At 44.0% G+C, this 18,597-nt stretch overlaps 1 protein-coding gene across 1 annotated transcript in view; it reads right to left on the bottom strand.

The window, feature by feature from the left end:
• Window positions 1-18,597, bottom strand: part of LOC104510407 (receptor-type tyrosine-protein phosphatase gamma-like) — a gene marked incomplete at its 5' end in the record, with an annotated part of 76,296 nt that overhangs the window by 22,362 nt on the left and 35,337 nt on the right. Inside the window, 2 exon segments of the mRNA XM_010152644.1 lie at window positions 4,666-4,757; window positions 17,483-17,574. Of these exon segments, the coding sequence (XP_010150946.1) occupies window positions 4,666-4,757; window positions 17,483-17,574 (184 nt within the window).

The raw sequence follows: 18,597 nt of genomic DNA, 5'->3' as shown, positions 1-18,597 counted from the left end.
GAAACAGCAGAGCCTCTAACACACTGTGGGTTGGTCCCTGAAGAATTCCGTAGGTAAGAACAGCCTGGAAGAGAATGGCGTATTTGGGTTCCTAAAATGTTTGTGAAATGCGTCTCGGAAAACATTACTTTAAAAACTGCTCTGTCTGGGAGCAAAAGGAAAACTCGCCTTGTTTACCACTAGTTTAAGGGTGGGACTCACCACCCAGGAATTCAGTGTTCAGATTTCACCAGCGGGACCTTACGGGGACCTGATCTATTCATAAACGGACTGCAGGAGAGACAAAGTGTGTTTGTGATACAAAATTATTCAGGATAATTAGAACAAAAGCTGTTTGTAAAGGGAAGCAGAACAATCTCACAATACTGAGTGCTAAAATGGCAAATGAAATTCAATGTTGATAAATGCAAAGCGATGCACTTGGGAAAAACAACCCTAACTACACATACATCCTGACAGACTCCCAGTTTGCTATTGCCACTCAGTGACGAGACCTTGGGGTCAGAGCTGATAGTCTTCTGGAGGTGTCAGCTGAGTGCTCAGTAGTTGTTAAAAAACAAATAGTATGTTAGGAAGGAGGAAAGTAATAGAAAACCAAACAGAACCCAGCGCTGTGCTCCTGCAGAACTCTGCAGTAAACCCACTCATTAAATACTGTGCACAGTTTTGGCCTTCCCATCGCAGAAAGGATATGGTAAAGGAAATAAAAAAGGTACAGAGGGAACAAGTCGTCATGAGTCTAGAATGGCTTCCTCAAACAAATTAAATAGTTCCGACTGCTTCAGATTTGAAAGCAGATGATTAAGGGGGGATATGAGGGAGGCAGACGGAATCATGTGAGGCATTTCCACGAAGAGGGATGTACTCTGTAATGCAAAAGCTAGGAGGCACCAGGAGAAGTTATTAGGCGTGAGTTAAAAAGCAAAAGGAAGTCCATTTTGTGGAACAAATTGTAGAATTCATTGCCGTGGGATGCTTTGGGCTGCGGCAGTCTGAAAGCGTTCAAGAGGCAATTCGAAATTTGTGGAAGAAAGATCTATCAAAGTCTATTAAACATAATGATGCCAAGAAAGGCTCTGGCTAGACAAGGAGCAGATACAATCTCTGGCTTGGGAAGCCTCTCATTCTCTGCTCAGTCTTGTCACCAAACCCTGCCCTGTAAAAATCTGATACCTCACCCTCTGTGCCATGGCAGGAGGGCGCTGGAGCTGCCCGGGAGCAGGCCAAAAAAGCTCCTTCAATGTTTTTCAGTATTAGGCTGAACAAATTCCAAGGCGGAATACAGAGGGTTGTCCCAGAGACCCACACTGATGACGCAGGATTGTGGACGTTATTTTAAAATGCCATTTGTCGTTCAGTATTAAATTGGGCCCTATATTTCTAGTTTATATCAAAAATGGAAAATTCATGAGACTCAAAGGAAATCTCAACAGTTCTGTATACACAAGAAAGCCCAGCTGTCACCAGACAATATAGCTGGCTACTTGCACTGTGATTACCCAAAGGGAATAAGGATTCATTTTGGATGTACCTTCCAAGGAAAGATTTGTGAGTTCAAAGTCCTCTTTTTTTTCCTCTGCACATAAAACGCTTCCTAAGTACATTCACAAAATATTTAGCTGTAATTACAGTTCATTTTATAGCAGGAGGGAGTATTCGCACAATTTACTTTCAAAGGAATCTTCTTCATGTAAAAAGCAACTCGATGCAACCCCACAACATGCTGCCAAAAACACAAGAGGTGGTTTACACCAAAAACCAGCAGCAAACGAAGGGAGAATGTTTGCCTTCCACATCAGGCAGAGTACGTGTGTGCCTAGCTCAGTCTTTCCTCTCACAGGTTCCACCATAAAACCTCCTGCCACAGAAATTTCTCAAGAGATTTTTGATCTTTTTCTCCTTAAAAAAAAGCCCCATGCGCTGGCTATCTTTGGGAAGATGTATTTATTCTGTACTATCGATTGTATTTTTTCAGCATCTCCTTTCCCTCCTCGTCTCTCTTCCATTTAGATGTAAAAAGCAGAGTTTTTGTAAAAAGCCCGTATGACTGCGGAACCGAATGCCCCTCCTCAGAAGTTCCCCAGGCATGGAGGGGCCGGAGGTGCCTTGCTGACGCGTACTGCCCAGCCCCTCGGCGTGTGATCTGCGTCGGGCATCGGCTCACAGTCCCATTGCTGCTAAAGCAGCAAGACCTCATGGCGAGAAGTTCATGCTGCTTTTACGTTGTTGTGTGCAAGAGTGGTGACAGTTGCCCATGGCAGAAAGTTAGGGAGGTGTGGGCAGATAATATCTGGTCCTGGAAATCTGCTGGCATAGTGGGAATCTGCTAGCCTACGTGAAACAAATGTGTGTTGGGCACTTGCATCCGCCCTGTGCTGCACATGATGTGGCTGCGCACCCAAGGCTAGCAGCCCTGCAACACCACGTTTTCTGGTTCAGCTGGAATCCTACTGCTTCTCCATAAACCAGCAAAGTCTTCACTCCAGCTGGAGATTCCATTCCAGCACACACACCATGGCTGGATCTGACTGGACATGGGAAGTTACACCACCAGCCACTTCCAAGAGCTGCTGTATAAATGTAACCTCAGGCTCCCCTATCCCTCGGCCACTTCCAAAGCTGGGATTCTGATCTCTGAGTCAGTTTAAACACTTGAGAAACATTTTGCCTACAGGGTCTGTGAAAAAAACTGTGTTTCACTCTTCTGTCCCATCACTGTGAACCATAAGGAAGAGAATCAGGCCCGCGAGGCATCAGCAGGGCAGAACATAAACAGTGAAAGGGAGCCGGGTGGTTTATCCCAGACAGCGAGCTGCTTGTTCCTTTTCCTTCTCCTTGCTCTAGGAGATTTCCTTCCTAGGAAGCTGAGACCTCAGCTAGAGAAATACATCTGGAGTAGCTATGCTGACTTCAAAGGAGACACTCCAAATTTTAAGCCGGCACGGAGAACAGAATTTGGCACGTGCAGTGCAGTTGGAGTTTAACTTCCCTGCAGAGGGGACCCCACGCCCCCCGGAACAGAACTAATTGGCCAAAGCCCTCTCCGACTGGCAGCCACGGCATGGCATTCGCAGCAGGGAGTTCCAGGAGAGGAGGGAAAAATAGGGCTATTAGAGCAGTGTTTTTCTTTGCTAAAACACAGGCGGAAGGTGTCCAACATTTGTTAATAGCAGTGATTTTGCGACAGCTGAAGCAAAGCCTGCTTAAAGCCAGACCAAGTTTACAGATGTGTTGCTGATTATTTTGAATAATTAAATGGTGTAAAACCCAGCTGTGATGAATAGCACTGGGGTCACAATTCATAAATAATTGAGAAGAGTGAGTCGCATTTGATCATCCTGATCAAATTCTACTCTCTGGAGAATAAATGTTTGTCCTGAATACCATCAACATTGTTAAATGCCTCAATATTCCTGCTCAGCCATCCAGCCAGCAGTCAATTGAACTAAATCACTTTAACACCTTACACATTTGCCTTCCTCATGAATACAAAATGTTTCTAACTTGCACAATGGTTCTTGGGCATCAGACAAAGCAGCCACTCTTTATAGACAGTAACCAAACAGCAACAATAAATGTTTTAAATGATCCCATTAAAAACAATTCCTGCATAGAGTCTTGTCTTTACTGCAGTAAGCAAAGAAGCTGTAGATACTAGGCCACCGTTTTTGGTTCACTGCCTTGTTTGTAAGCGGAGCTGCCTCCCTGATTCACATGCAGCACACAAACACACCTCCTTTTGCTCCTTTAGCACAGCTCCCTGCAATTTCCTGGGGCTCCTCCTGCTTCTCAATACTCCCAAAAGTTCTGCACTGACTGTGATTAGACTGAATGAAATAAACGCCTACAAACTACACAGAGAATACTGACTCGAGCTTATTAGGGCCTGACTCTGCAGCCCACCCTCGTACTGTTCACCATGCTTGCACAGCATGGGTTTGGCAACCCAGAGGTGGAAAGCTGCCTTCCCTTCAGTGGAATTACTTCCAATTTATAGCAGATTTATAGGTCAGAATCTGTCCTAGATGGGTAACAAGCTGCAAACTTTAAAATAGTCAGATTAGGTAAATACTATCAGCTAAGTCCTGAAGCCTTTCTCCTTGGTTTTACTGGAACGAAATACCCGGTGACTTCAATGGCAATCTTTCCTGGCTGAACAGAGCATGAGCAAGGGCACCAGGAACCGGCCTGTAGTTTGGGTTTTCATAAGAGACCAAATTCTACCACTCTTACTCATAGTGAGCACTATTTTACTCCTTTTGGGTGTATGTGACTTCTCAGTGTGACTGGGAGAGGCAAATTCTGGGCCAAGAATAGTAAAATAAGCTGCAAATTGTAAGAAAAGCCTGGAATTAAAAAACAACTGCTTGTATCTTCGTGTTGTTCCTGGGGGATTGCAGGCAGCTTTTCCTATTGAATAAAAACCTAGGAGGGTCTCCCATTAAAGTCACCAAATCTGTGGTGGTTAGGAAGCATCTGTAAATGTCCAGTCCCACACTGCTCATGCCTGACAGCAAACTGGTATTTCCCTATTTCTTCTGATGCATTTGAGCACTGCATTTACCTGACGTGACAGCGTCACACAGATGTTGCACAGTCCTTAACTATTAATACACAATTGACCTTAGGAAAACAACATTTTACTGGTTGCTCATTAAATCGTACCTCAAAGTCTTCTGAGAACCCATGCTGGTTGTTAGAATACAGCTCACTGATGTGTTTAACAAACTGCTTGACTGGAATGGCTTCCATATCATCTGTAGAAAGAAAGAGAGATTCAGAGTTGCTATTGGTCTCATACATAAAACTCCAGGAGCGAAAGTCTTCACTCAATATCACTTAGATCTGAGTTCCCAGGGGCAGAGCTAGTTCAATATGAGATAATAAGAAAACTTGATGAATCTGGCCAATTTTGAAGAAAACTCTTCATATTATATTTCTAATTCTAAGCACTAAAGTTAGGAATGCTGAGAGGCTGCTCCCCACAACGATAATTTACAACGTCCCATTGAAGTTCAAGGATCGTTTAGTACTTGCTCGCAGTTTGAAGATGGCTGTGGATGGGACGAAGAGGCCTCCTCTCCTTCCACGTTGTATAAAAAGAACAGAAGAGATCCAAAATATAAAAGTACAGTTGACAATTGCCCCCGATAAGTTTTTACCAGACTAAGCAGCGACAGGGCTTTTCTCCTAAATGTTATTAACTTTTTCCTTTTCAGGCAATGATGTAGAATCTGAATGGACTTATCCCAAATCTGAGCAACAGAAGGGGCAGCACAACACCCACACTAATTTGAGCTCTCTCTCATGCCAGGCACTATTCATAACACTGAATATGTATTCCACTGGACCATTTGTACTTGCTCAGCACAGTGCAAATTCCACCCAATATACCAATAAATCACCCACAGACGTTTCCTTAAAAGAAAGAAGTCAAAGGCTTGAATTGAATTAAAGACAAACAAGACTGTTTCAAGCACCTGGGACTCCAGACAGATTCTAATAAAGCTGGGGTGTAGGATGGCTGCCTTATTTCTCTCTCCCAAAAAAGGCCTATATGTTGTTATAACCACCACTGCAGTTGGTGGAAACACCAGGCTTGCCAAGATTCATTAGTTAATATTTTCAGTCTGGCATTTAGAAAACGTAAATTGCTATACAACTGTGATTACTTTCAGCATGTGAAATAATCTATTGCCTGATGGCTACTATTGTCTGATTGCAGGATTTTATGGCAATACTCTGGTATTTATATATTCCTTTTAATATTCTTCTGAAGATCGCATCCAGTTTATGTTTACTCCCAGTAATTCAGTGGTGTATTTTTGCTCCCATTTAGCAGCCATATGGTTTGGTGCTACAGCTGCATTATAATCTAGATTCTTCTCCTTTTAAACATCTACATTATGATAGAAAAAATCCAAATATTTCTACAGATACTTAGCAAAATTTAACGATAAATAAATAGATGTGACATTTACTGTATTCAGAGTGAAAGATCTTTGGCAGCTAAAACCCCTAAGCTGTCACATATGCTTTTCTTAGCAAAGGGTATGAAGATCTGTATGTGTAAATGAGGTTCTATGTTGGCAAGAATTTTATAGATCCCTGACAATCTGATTTCTTTCCATCTGATCGCAGCTAATATTGACCATGTCATTACTTCTCTGCTCTTATTTTATCAGGTAACACTCCAAGGTGGCTTTCTGCATCCATCGACATTTTCAGATCTCAACCAGCTCTCTTCTATTTTATTCACCAGAGCCAATTTTTAAAGATATGTTTGCAATCTGATCACCTCCCAGTTTAGTAATGCTACTTTAATTAACCACATGCTCATTTACTGAATAATACAGAATTCAAAACATTTGACAAGTGTATGCTTATCTTAGCAAAAAGCTGCAGCATGCAGAAATGCTGGCACTTTACAATATTTAAGTGATAACATTTATTCTATGTAATATTGAGAACATCATCATCTCGCAACAGCATTTGTATTAATATTTTTGCAGCCAAGACACTTGAATGTAATGATCTATAGGAACAGCAGTCAATAGCGAGAGCCTGTAAAAACAATCTTTCCTCTCCCGAACAGTAACCCATACATCCTCGATTTCCTTGAAAATGACTTGTGCTATGATAGCAATTTCACAGACTCTCACAAGAAAAGTTCCAGAGATATCATTTGTGTTTTTTCTTGAGTAGTCTAGCTCAGCGGAGACCAACCGAGATCAAGGATTCACTGCAGCAGACCGGTGTGTCCAATTTAATTTTGCAGAAGGCAGAATTTAATTTTAATTGTGATCTGTGAGCCAAAAAATACATTAGAGATAACGTGCTTTTTGGTCCACTGAATTCCCACCAATTTCAAGGATGGGTCTGCACCAGAGATCCATGGCAAAATATGGTTAGTTTTCGTTTTATCATCATCACTGCATGGTGGCAGTGTGTCTCCACCTTTACAGCCACTGCTGGTTCGTTTCTCCGTTGTTCACTATCCATTCTTGTTTCACCTCCCTTTCTTCTCTTCTGAATTTTCACTCCCCAGAAGCCTTAACCCAATGCAATTTCTTACCCTATTTGAATAATACGAGCGACAACTAAACATTCAATAAATTAAATGGGAAATATTTTGACATATGAGCTTATTGGGTGAGAAGGACTTTATGCTGCTGCTGAAGCTCATAAACCCAGGAAAACCAAGCTGGAGAAAATGTAATTGTTTCATATTAGGATGATTAAAATCAGAAGCTCAGCCCCGAGGGGACGGGCAGCCCGCGGCCCTGCTGAGAGCCACAAGAAAGCAGCTGTACGTGAGATACAGGCTGTTACACCAACCCATGGAACAGAAACGTGTTAATCTGGGCCTGCACCTTTCTATTCCTGACCTCCAACCCCAAACTCCCCCCGAGAACACGGATTACTTTGGCTGAGGTATATACATCCATAGCCATGGGCAGCGTGTCCCACCTCCGGTAAAACCCATGCTCATATATACTCAGCACCCTAAATGATAACTGCTCCGACGTAATCCAAAGGTGTCTGTGACCTCCTCTAAGAAAACCAGCAGATGTAGCTAGATGCACAGAATACGCTTTTCCTTGCACTACTGTCATTCCAAAGGCTTTGGCTAAGCCTTCTTTCCATCTTAAGACAAATAGACTTCAATAGCTATAATTCTTTTAGTCGACTGAAGAGATTAATGGAATCCTATAATGGCTAATTAGGAGCTCTCATAGTTCTTCAGCACATACTCCCTTTTGCACCATATACTTTTCCCATCCCAAAGCTAGAGTGACATTTGATACTGTCAGTATGCTGCTTACATTTTGCAAGACCTACACATTATTCAAAGAGAAGGAAATGTTTTAATAACATACCTTCACCGCTAACACCGCACATGTAATTGCAGTTCTGTCGAGCTTGGGTTTAGCCATCTGTTTTATCAGTGTCAATAAAGTGATTCTGGGTTTATGTCACTACAAAATATGAGCTGAATCTGGCACCATAACGTACTAACCCTTTGTGTTATGCAGAGAAAGAAGTAATCTTAGAGCGGCAGGGGCAAAAGTCTCCAGAACTTTAAACTAATTGCATAAACATTTATTATTATTAATAGTATAACTTAATATTCGTTATAATCAGATACTACTGAAGCTGACAGGTGGGGGTATGTTTGATCGCTATGTTCAATATTTAACATTTTGGTGGAGTTCCCATCTTCACTTGCTGGTCCAAGACAAGCACCTGTGAGGAGCATCAAAACCACTAAACCACCGTGGAGCCCATTACCTCCCACTGGGAGAATGCCAAGAAGAAAGTCATATTTGTTAGAAAAATAAAACGATCGCAGAGGAAAGCCTTCACCTGCACCTCATTTTTAAAGGAATGACAATTGACAATGCAGGGTACTTAATACATTCCTTCAGAAGACAGCCGCCTTCAAAAGAAGCCCAAAGTGTATAGAAGCAATACAGTTCAAACAGGGTTACCTTTAAAGTTTGGGTAATTAGTTATCCTACCAGGAAAGATTTTCCCCTGTCTCCCACTTAATAAGATGCCTTTGTAATGTTAAAGCAATAGGGGACAATTTCAATAGAAAAATGGGATATTGTATCAGAGATGGCATTTCCACATAATAAGATCTCAGATTCATTTTGGTTCATTTATAGCCTGAGAGCTCACTGGATAGCTCAGTGGCACTGGATTGGAATAGATGGCTTTGGGTCAGGAATTAATCCAGAAGGTCAAAACCCAAAGTGCTTCCTCCTATTACCTTTGTTTAGTTTGGAGTTGTGGTGTTTCTGAAGGCCGGACATTTGACACAGATGAAGAAACCTTGCTAAGAAAATTCTCCTATGTCCTTTATTCTGTTTGTAAATGCTTTATGGTTTTCAGCTATTGTATTTGACTAAATCCTACATACTCCACATATCTTACGCCTTACTTCTAATGCAAAAGCTTATTCCATTTGTTTGTTAGCCACCGCACTTCAGTCTCTCATTTTCAAAGCCACCTGGACTCGTGCCGTAGCTGTCACGTGCCTTGGCCCATCTGCTCCAACAGCAGCCGCTCACTGCACTGCTCAGCAACCCTGGGCCGTCCCCTGCATCGCAGAAGCACCTCCATCAATTCTCAGCGTGCTCTTCACAGCTGGCTTCAGCCCAAGGACGAGGGGATTCTCCCACTCCCTTCTCCCTGCCTGCGGGGCTGAGCAGTGAACTGCATCATGCTGCTGATCTGGCTGCTGAACGTAAAAAGGATTAATTGCTTTGTGGGGAAGGGGAAGAAGGATTACTTGTCAGTGGGGTAGATGGGTTGATCCTCGTCATTACCAGGAGGAACAGTAAAGAGACAGGAAAACTGCCCTTTCTGAAGGCAGCACAAACCTAACCTGGCTTATGACAATCAGTGACATTGTTAGTGACATTAATCCTGGACAATCCACTCACAACAGTGTATCCTCCCAGTTCTCATCCTCTCCAAAATTCTTCCTGGTCAGAGAGAAGTATCTACCAGTCAGTTCATGGTAGGACTGGATTTGACCTCAACTCACTGAAAAGTAACGTGTCTGACAAGTGACGTCCCATATCCATAGTAAACAAGGACCTTTCTGTTCCCAGCAGCACTCAACGCTGGGATGTCGATTCATCTTCCACCCTCTTGTTCTCCCCCTGACTGCAATCCCAGGATTTCTTTGGTATATGTATTTTATTGTTAACCACATTCAGTGGGATTCCTGGATTTGTATTTTTATAAAGATGGATGGAAAAATTCTGCAAGCAGCTGGAATACCTAGCATCACTCTTTAGGATGCATATTATTTAAAACTGAGGCTAACAGCCATTCCACAACGTACAGTACGTACCAGAGCGAAGGCTGCAGAGCTGTAGCAGGAGCCTGCCTTCGCATGCAGCCCTGTAACCCAGTAACCACGTGGAGTGCCATTCCCACAGATCCATTTCCACGGGCAGCCATGGAGCACTCCTAGCCCAGGTTTAAACAGGAGTTACGCAGCTGTACCAAGCAACGTGAGAGTGCACCCAGCACGGCAACCAGTGGGATGATTAGTCCCAGTACGTCTGCATTTGGTCTGTCTTCGGAAAAGGGGCTGTCCATAAAGAGCACTGCAAGGATTGATAGCACACCCGTGGGTACAATTCTGCCCCGGTAGAGAAAAACGCCTAGCCGCTGCACTGAGGTCAGGTGTTCACCTCTGCAGAGAAACTGAGACAAAAACCTCTCCACCGAGAGAGGGAATGTGCCCTCCGAAGCGCAGACACGTAGAGGGGTCACGGACTGCACACGCAGCTCCCATTTTGGCACTGACTCAATCCAAAATGTTTGAGCAGGCAACTCCACAGCCAGACACTGCCCTAAGTCACGGGAATGCTGGACTCCACGAGTAATTCCACACGTTGAGTGGGTGGTGCCCAGCTTTCCTCAAACCTTTTCAGATGTAACGCGTTTGAATTACGCACGTTTGTAGAGTCAGAGCCTTTAATTCTGCAGCACATTGGCTTTCCCTGCTTAACTATTCCAAATAAGAATGCAACCGAAGCCATTGTGTTTCATTTGGAAAAATTAATTTTTCTGACTGCTTACTGTATAAAAAATGGCCAGAAATATAAGAACAGTTTTATATGTATAACAGGAGTATCAATTAATTTATGACAAAACAAAGTCATTAAAAAACCCCTTAGTACTGAGAAGGTGTCTGCTTTCTGTGGAGATCATATCTGCATAAATACTAAAAAGGCAATAGAGTAGGTTTCATTCCAGGAGATCAAACCATCTGCTGATGCCCTTTAAGGCTGGCATCCTCCTGAAGTCACTGACCTCCGTAATTAAGACAAATTATAAATGAAAATAAATTAAGATAAATAATAAATTGCTAAGTGTTGAATACTGGGGATTCCATTCCTCATTAAGGCTCACATTTTTTGTAATCATGTGTTTCTCAAGTATTGTTTTAAACAAAAATGCCTTTCAAAGTGACAAGGCATGGGAAACACTACGAGTACATTTGAAAGTCCTGGATAGGTGGGCACATTGCAAGAAAAACACAGAAGTCCTTCCAGCAAGGTAATTGCTATCTATTTGTTATAATCAAGTCAAATGAACACAAGGGCAGGTTTCTGATAAAGCAGAATATGAAAAATCACCTGTGTAATAGTGTAGCTACATTCATCTCTCTTGCTTGAAGATTTTAATCTACTACAATGCTATTAGCCATGTGTCAGTCAGGAGTATAAAGATGTTAATGATAAAATTTTATACGTGTCAAAATAAGAGCTCAGTTTAAATCTGCTTGTACAGATTAGGTTATCATTAGATTAGGTTATCATTAATTATAAATGTAATAGCAATACACTTCTTCCCTTTAAGCAAAAAACCAATTTCAGTCCAAGAGAATGAAATAATGTGAATTTTCCCTTAGCACAGACATTAAGCATGATCTTATTTGGTACTGCCTGCTAAGGAACACAATTTTAATCTCACACATTTCCATCCTTGGGTCCCCGTCGTGCCATCAATTACGTACATGCCTTACATTAAGCACATGGAAGTTCAAGTCTAGGGCTCTGCAGCCCAGAGTGACAGCTCTCAGAAAAGGATCTATCTCCATTTCATATGCACATCATGGAAACATGTTTTTGGGTGATTTAGCCAACTCCTGAAGCTTCCATTACAAGTACCATGATTAGATATCACACCATAAATTCTTCAGTGTGCTGCAGGAGCAGAGGTTTGTAGCAGAGAAAAAGGAAGGTGGATATTCCCTAAAACACCTTGATACTTTCTTGGCTTCAGAGGATGGCTGTGTTTGCATTCATGAATTTAATTGAAGCTGAAGATAGGTACAATTCACAATATGGTGCTGGAACATAAATCCACAGGGAGCAGAAAGCAGAAATAAAATCCTAAACTGCTGAAGAGCACTACCTCTGTGCTCAGTGAAGAGCTTCGTGCCCTTGAGATCCGAGTCCTCAGCTGCAGTTTTCCCTGACAGTCCCTAGCACAGAAGACACTGTGCTCAGTACCCTGTCACTGTCCTGGCCACAGACGTGCCCTGGTCCTCTGCTCTTTAGCTCTTGGGATGCAACTTAAACCAGCTGCAGCTGAGCAGAAAACAGTTGGATACCAAGCCTCTGCTGGGAACCCGAGTTCCCTTGTCCAACGATGCACCTCTTGGTACAGCCCCGGAATAGAAACAGTTTGCCACAGGCTGGATGCTACCAGAACACACCAGAAGTGCAGGAACAGAGCTCAACACATCTAGTCTAACACTGATGTTCATCAGGAAAGGTTGAAGGCAACCAAAGTTACTCAAGGATTAAGGAAGAAGGTTTCAAAATTCTGCAGGGATTTAACAGAAGCTCAGAGTTAATAAGATGGACTCTTGATGACACTCCTAACCATGAGGAGACAGAGGGAAATGAAGGAGGGTCATGGCTACACTGGTCACCACACATTAGCAAGACTGCACGAAGTGGTCAAAGCATCTTTTCACTGCAATGTACTTGGCTACTCCACTATTTCCTGGGCTCATGCACCCCCACTGAGTCATTCCTGAAGAAACACGAGAGTGTTCCTCCATCAGACTCCACCACTGGTTATTTTAAATACAGTGCTCATAAACTCCAGTGCTGGTTGAAAAATGAATTTCCTGCCCTTTACACCTAAAAGTGCATGCACTTTGATCCAAGCACTGGGAAGTGCTCCTGAGCCTTGCAGTCTAGACACAGCTGAAATGACTGGCATCACATCTGAGACGTTTCACTTACACTAAAAACGGTGGAAACCATCTGGAATAATGTGCTAAATGAATCAGGGGCACTGGCCAGAACTGTGTTCTTTATGAGCCATGCTTCCCTGGACCGTGGTCAAGACTAAGCAGAATTTTGAGTTTTGCCATAGGGTTGAGGCTCAACTCTCTCAGTAGTGATCTCCCAAGTCCTCCTGCTGACACAGGTGAAGTGTCCACTGTGCCCGTGGGCTGGGCAAGGGACCAGTAGAGCCCCAGCAAGCTCCAGAACAATGCTCCACCCAGGAAGAGGAAAGCTCTGAAACAAAGGAGAGGAGTGTAGGAGCGGAATTTGTGGCAGTCCCACTATCTGATACCATCTTGCACAGAGATGCACTTCTGCACTGTTGTCGTGGGGCAGGTCTTGCGACCAGAAGAAAGGAAAACTGGTAAGGGATGCATTTTGGTTGGTAGCGCTGCAAAACATACAGGTCTGCAGCTACGATGCTGCTGTTATTCTTACCCAATTCTACTGAAAATTATCAAGTCCAGAAACATTTTAACCAGATACTGACCCAGATGTGGAAAAAGAACCCCCAAAGAGGAGCAGAAGCTGGTTTGCTGAGATCTTGCCAAGACCAGGTGTGAAGAGATCCAGGCAAAGATGATATGGCCGTGGCCAAAATTAACTGAGCGTGGAGGCAAAGAGAGAAGATATGGAGAAACAATTCTGTTGGGCTGAATGGCAGGGGAGTTTCAGAAATCTGCTGTTGATTACAGATGCATTACTGTCAGGCGCAAGGCTTATGCGAGTTTAGATTTATAACTCAGCTGTAATATCCATGGGTGACTCAGTTAATGATATCTTCTTTGTCCTGCGTTTCTCTAGATCAAGCAGTGCAGATAATTATGAATAATGATAATGATTTGGGTCTCAGAGCAAATTTGCACAGATAAGCACACGCCTATGGGTGATGTGGCTTCCTGCACAATAATTAAGCACGTACGCCATGGGAAGTGAAACAGAAAATGGGTAAAATCATTCCTTTACAAGAAGATTGTTTCAGGTTTTGGGCTTGTTGTCCTGTGTGCCTATTGCAGGTAGCTGGCAGATTGATTTTAGAGTTCACAGACCTGAGAAAACAGAGAGTTGCCTAAACAAGAGCAGAACGTGGGGCAGAAATAAACACAAAAGCTTCCTCTGAGCATGCTGCAAGTCCCGGCGCAGAGCAGGGGCACGCAGAGACACCAGCACCGCTCTCGAGCTGTGATGGGACGCAGCTGCCTGGCCCGAGCCCCCACACCTGGGCCAGGAGCCACCAGCCCAAACCTTGGCAAATCTACGAAACATCTGCAGACACGCTGTGCTAAGTGTCCATCCGCCTGGCTGCTAGCACGTAACGGAGGGTGGAAGCTGGTCCATCCAACTGTAGGAGGTAGATGAGTGGTTCCATGGGGATCTATTAAAATTTCTTTTGCAAGGGTAGGCTTTCACAACCCAACGAGGTTACTTCGAAAAAGGTGCTTTTGTGAAAATGCCGCTTATATTTTGCTTCTAGGATCAACACGGCAAGTAAGACTTTCTCACACCCTCTGGCAGCTTCCAGTGGGAAAGTTCAGAGCTTCATCATTTCATCAGTTCAGAGGAGAATTTTGTCCTGGAATGTTTTTAAGGCATTTCAGTGGGCTGTCTATGTGAGAGCAGCAGCTCTCTTTTAGCAAAAGGTATATGGGGGAAAACAGTAATTTTCTACATGTCCAAACAAGGAGAATGTTTAGGAGAACTTCAAGATCAATCCAGGCAGTATCTCCCATCTTTGGAAAAAGCCATCATAGCTGGAATTTACCTCTACTAACTCTGAGCCTCTTTACAGTCTCTCCGTACAGGTAATAACATGCACAGAGAGAGGCACTTCCAGAGGGTAATTTGGCTTTTGGTGGCCTGAACAGCTTTACTGTCAGTGCCGAGATCTTCAGCTTCATCAGTTTATTCTCTTAAGACCTTCTGGGCACGATTCAGCTTCAGATTAAGGCACCTCCATTTGGATGTCTGTATGCTGGTGTTTAGATGTCCATCCTCCCCCTCTGCTCTGCGCTGGGGAGGCCTCCCCTGGAGTGCTGTGTCCAGTTCTGGGCTCCTCAGCTCAGGAAGGACAAGGAGCTGCTGGAGAGGGGCCAGCGCAGGGCCACTGCGATGGTGAAGGGCCTGGAGCACCTTCCCCATGAGGAAAGGCTGGGAGAGCTGGGGCTGTTCAGCTGGAGAAGAGGAGGCTGAGGGGGGATCTTATCAGTGCTTATCCATATCTACAGGGTGGGTGTCAGGAGGATGGGGCCAGGCTCTTCTCAGTGGTGTCCGGTGACAGGACGAGGGGCAGTGGCCATAAACTGGAGCACAGAAGGTTCAACCTGACCATGAGGCAACCCTTCTTCCCTGTGAGGGTGACTGAGCCCTGAACAGGCTGCCCAGAGAGGGGGTGCTGTCTCCTTCCCTGGAGACTTTCCAAATCCACCTGGACGTGTTCCTGTGTGATCTACTCTAGGTGATCCTGCTCTGGCAGGAGGGTTGGACTAGATGATCTCTAGAGGTCCCTTCCAACCCCTTCCACTCTGTGAATCGTGCATTATAGCCACGAAAATCTTGCCATTAGACTGGGAATTTGAGGGCTGGATTGACCTTTGCATCGAACTACACTAAACCTCTGCCCAAGGCCCAGTTCTTCATATGCCTTAAAGCTCATCAGCAGTCCTTGCAGATTTTGAACTACAAAGCTTCTCGAGGTGTCCTCCAGCACTTGCAGGTGCCTTATTTTGCAGCGCCCATTATCAGGAGTGAGCAGCTCTTTCTTAGCTTTACCAAGTCTGAGCAGACCACAGCGTGCAAAACAGTGACGGCAGCATCATGTCAGTCCCAAAGCTGCTGTGCTCCAACAGCTTGGCTTGCTCTAGTCATAGGAAGATGGCCCCAAAAGGCAATGTTGTTCTGTCCTCAGTCCCTTGTTACATGCTGGAATGGCCTCTGGAGAAGCATTAGTGCATGAGCTGGCCTTACGGTACCTGTCTCCTGAACAGTTTGCGTGGAACTTCTTCTGCCTGTATGACAATTTTTATGAATGCTATCTAGTTTTTAATGGACTGACCATCAAAACAGCCCTGTGAAACAGGGAACAACTACCACCTCAACAACACAGATTGCAGCATGACAAGATGGAGCTTTCTGCTGGTTTCTTTATCAAAGAAATTGTCTCAATTACATTAGAAAATCCTGGTAGATTGGCCAAAGTGACTTCCTTCTGATGAGAGAATTCCTCTCCTCCCACTGCCTTGTGCTCATAATGCCCTGAGTTTTGACACTGCTCTGCCCACTCTGCCCCTCCCCACAAGCTCTAAGGAGGTTTCACCCCAGAGCATGGTGGGACCATTCAACCAACTGCCAACAGCAGCCCCAGCAGGGAAGTACTCCTGGTTTTAGAGCAGGAAGAATGGAGTTCTCCAACTACCTAGATGCTTTTGTGAAAAGCCATTGCAGGTGGTCTAAGACTAACCTCCTGTCTCTGGTTATCCGAAAGGAGGAGGAGAAGGGTGGCTCCTTGCTAGGGAAGGGAGGTGGCCAGGACATACACCTTGGTCTGCCCCAGCAAGGAGAGGAGATGATGGCATGTTTTCTTTTATTTTCAGTGGCACAGCACCAGGCTGCAAGGCAAACTGCCTAACGTTTTCTGCAGCAATGTAATAGCTAACCTTTCATATCAGTTCCCAGGGGTACTTTGAAAGACTTTCTAGAAAGAAGCTGCACGCCTACTGAATAAAATCAAGGAAAACGTAACTGGATTCTTTCACTTTCCTAGGACGAGTGTTTCTCCAGTGTCTCAGAGATGGCTTTGAAAGTTTGTTGGTAAAACGAATCTAATTAGCTGCAGATTGAATCCTAGACTAATGACACAAATTACAGAATACAACAAGGAAACTTAAACCACCTTCGAGCAACAAGTACAAGCATTTGACAGACTGAGGTCAATACAGCATTTTGGGTCTCTTAATTCTGCCTGTGAAACGTAGCAACATCAAACAAGGCAGCGGCTGAAAGGCCATAGTACACCAAGCTGCTCTCTGTCATCACAGCTTAAAGGGAGCTGGATCCTGCACTTCATAATTCCCAGGGGAAATGCCTCGTGAAGAGAGAATAGCGCTAAACACTGCTTCCAGCTTCACTCTCAGTATAGCTGAGAGGAGAATTTGACCTTTGGTAACTTGATTAATACCAAATTAACAGATGGCGCTGGTCTTGACACTGTTTGCTTATCCTTGTGTCATGGTTTTCTCCCCGAGACCCAACAGACCCCACCTCTGCACACGCTGAACGTGGGGGGCAAGTCCCCCAGCCTTGAGAGAGCAGTGGAGCTGCATATCCCTCACCCACAGCCAGCCCTGACGGAGCAGCTGCTTTCACCCTGGGTGCAATGCCTTAGTGTTTTTAAGAAGTGTTGCTCATGTTTCTGACATTTCACAAAGGTTATTCTGAAATTTCTATTAAAACCATGTGGGAGAGGTGCCTATGGAAAAACACAGCGCTGGCACTCGGAGCCCCACTGCAAAGCACCTTACATTAAATGAAGCAGCACTGATACAACAAATTTCTATCAAAACCCCATGATTTATCACAAGCATAATCTTCTCTTCTTTGTGTAATTAAAACACTGCAAGTAGCACAAACACAGGAGATGAAGCCCGTCTTACCTGGAATAGGTATAATAGGAATACTTTCATTGGGGACCACACGGGGGGAACTGCTGTCCTCCACATAGAAATGGGCAGTCTGAAAACACTTTCTGTTAAAGGAAAAAGAAAAAAATAATAGATTCAGGGTGTGAAAAACTGCCCTCTGAAAAAATAGCAGAAAACTTTTGTACATGTTCTGCTTCTCCATTCCTGTTCCATTTCTGCTCCATACTTTCCGAGGCTGTAGTTTTAAAACTGTGAAAACATTTTACATCAACTTTAACATCTGTGAAAACACATGTGAGTTTTCTACAATTACAATCCTAATTCCGGATTCTGGTGTGCTCCAATTCATTGACATCTGACATCCACCCACCATAAGTGCCTCTGTATATTATTCCTAAGTAGCACTGAATATGAAATTATACTCACAAAAGTTACTGGTTGCAAAACAGGTTTCAAATACATCAATGAGAAAGAAACTCTGCACACAAAAACACATTCAGCATACAGTTCAAGCCCAAATCCACCGAAGGCACTAGGCATTTCCAGGGAAAATACACTTACTGCAAAAGTTTCTGCTGTGTACCAGCCGATGGACAGTAATACAGCATCTGTAACTGCTGCACGTCATGATGTTCTGCTGTGAAAGTTACCCCTCAAACGTTACATTTTCCTGTTTGGTTGGTTTATAACACTAAAGCCATACAACCCTCATCCCATCCTCCTCCGGCAAACTTGACGCTGCTACAGAAAAAAGCAATAGGCTTGTAGCTTGGGCCCCAGGACTCATCTCTGAAACGGCCTATAAGAAGAGGAGAACTTAAATCCACCTGATTGTTTTTTACCTGTATTTAATGCAAAGCAGAGAGCACAAGCTGGTCATCACAGAAAAGGTACTGAGCAGTATAACATCAAGAGATCCAGGGAGACTCTGCATGGTGATGTTAACTGAGGCAGGGTTTTCCAACACCAGCGTCACTGCTCATTGCTGACTTAATGAGCTGCTTGAGGCTGGAACTGAATATTTAATGAGTCTTGCTTGGTGTGAGCAGCTATTGTGGCAGGAGCAGGGTCTGCTCTCATCTGTCGGGGCGCTTAACAATAGCTCCCCGTTGCCGAAGGGTCCCCCT

Source organism: Eurypyga helias, unplaced genomic scaffold, assembly GCF_000690775.1.
Source record: "Eurypyga helias isolate BGI_N326 unplaced genomic scaffold, ASM69077v1 scaffold9915, whole genome shotgun sequence".
Lineage (NCBI taxonomy): Eukaryota > Metazoa > Chordata > Aves > Eurypygiformes > Eurypygidae > Eurypyga > Eurypyga helias.
This window is presented reverse-complemented; position numbering and strand designations above follow the sequence as displayed.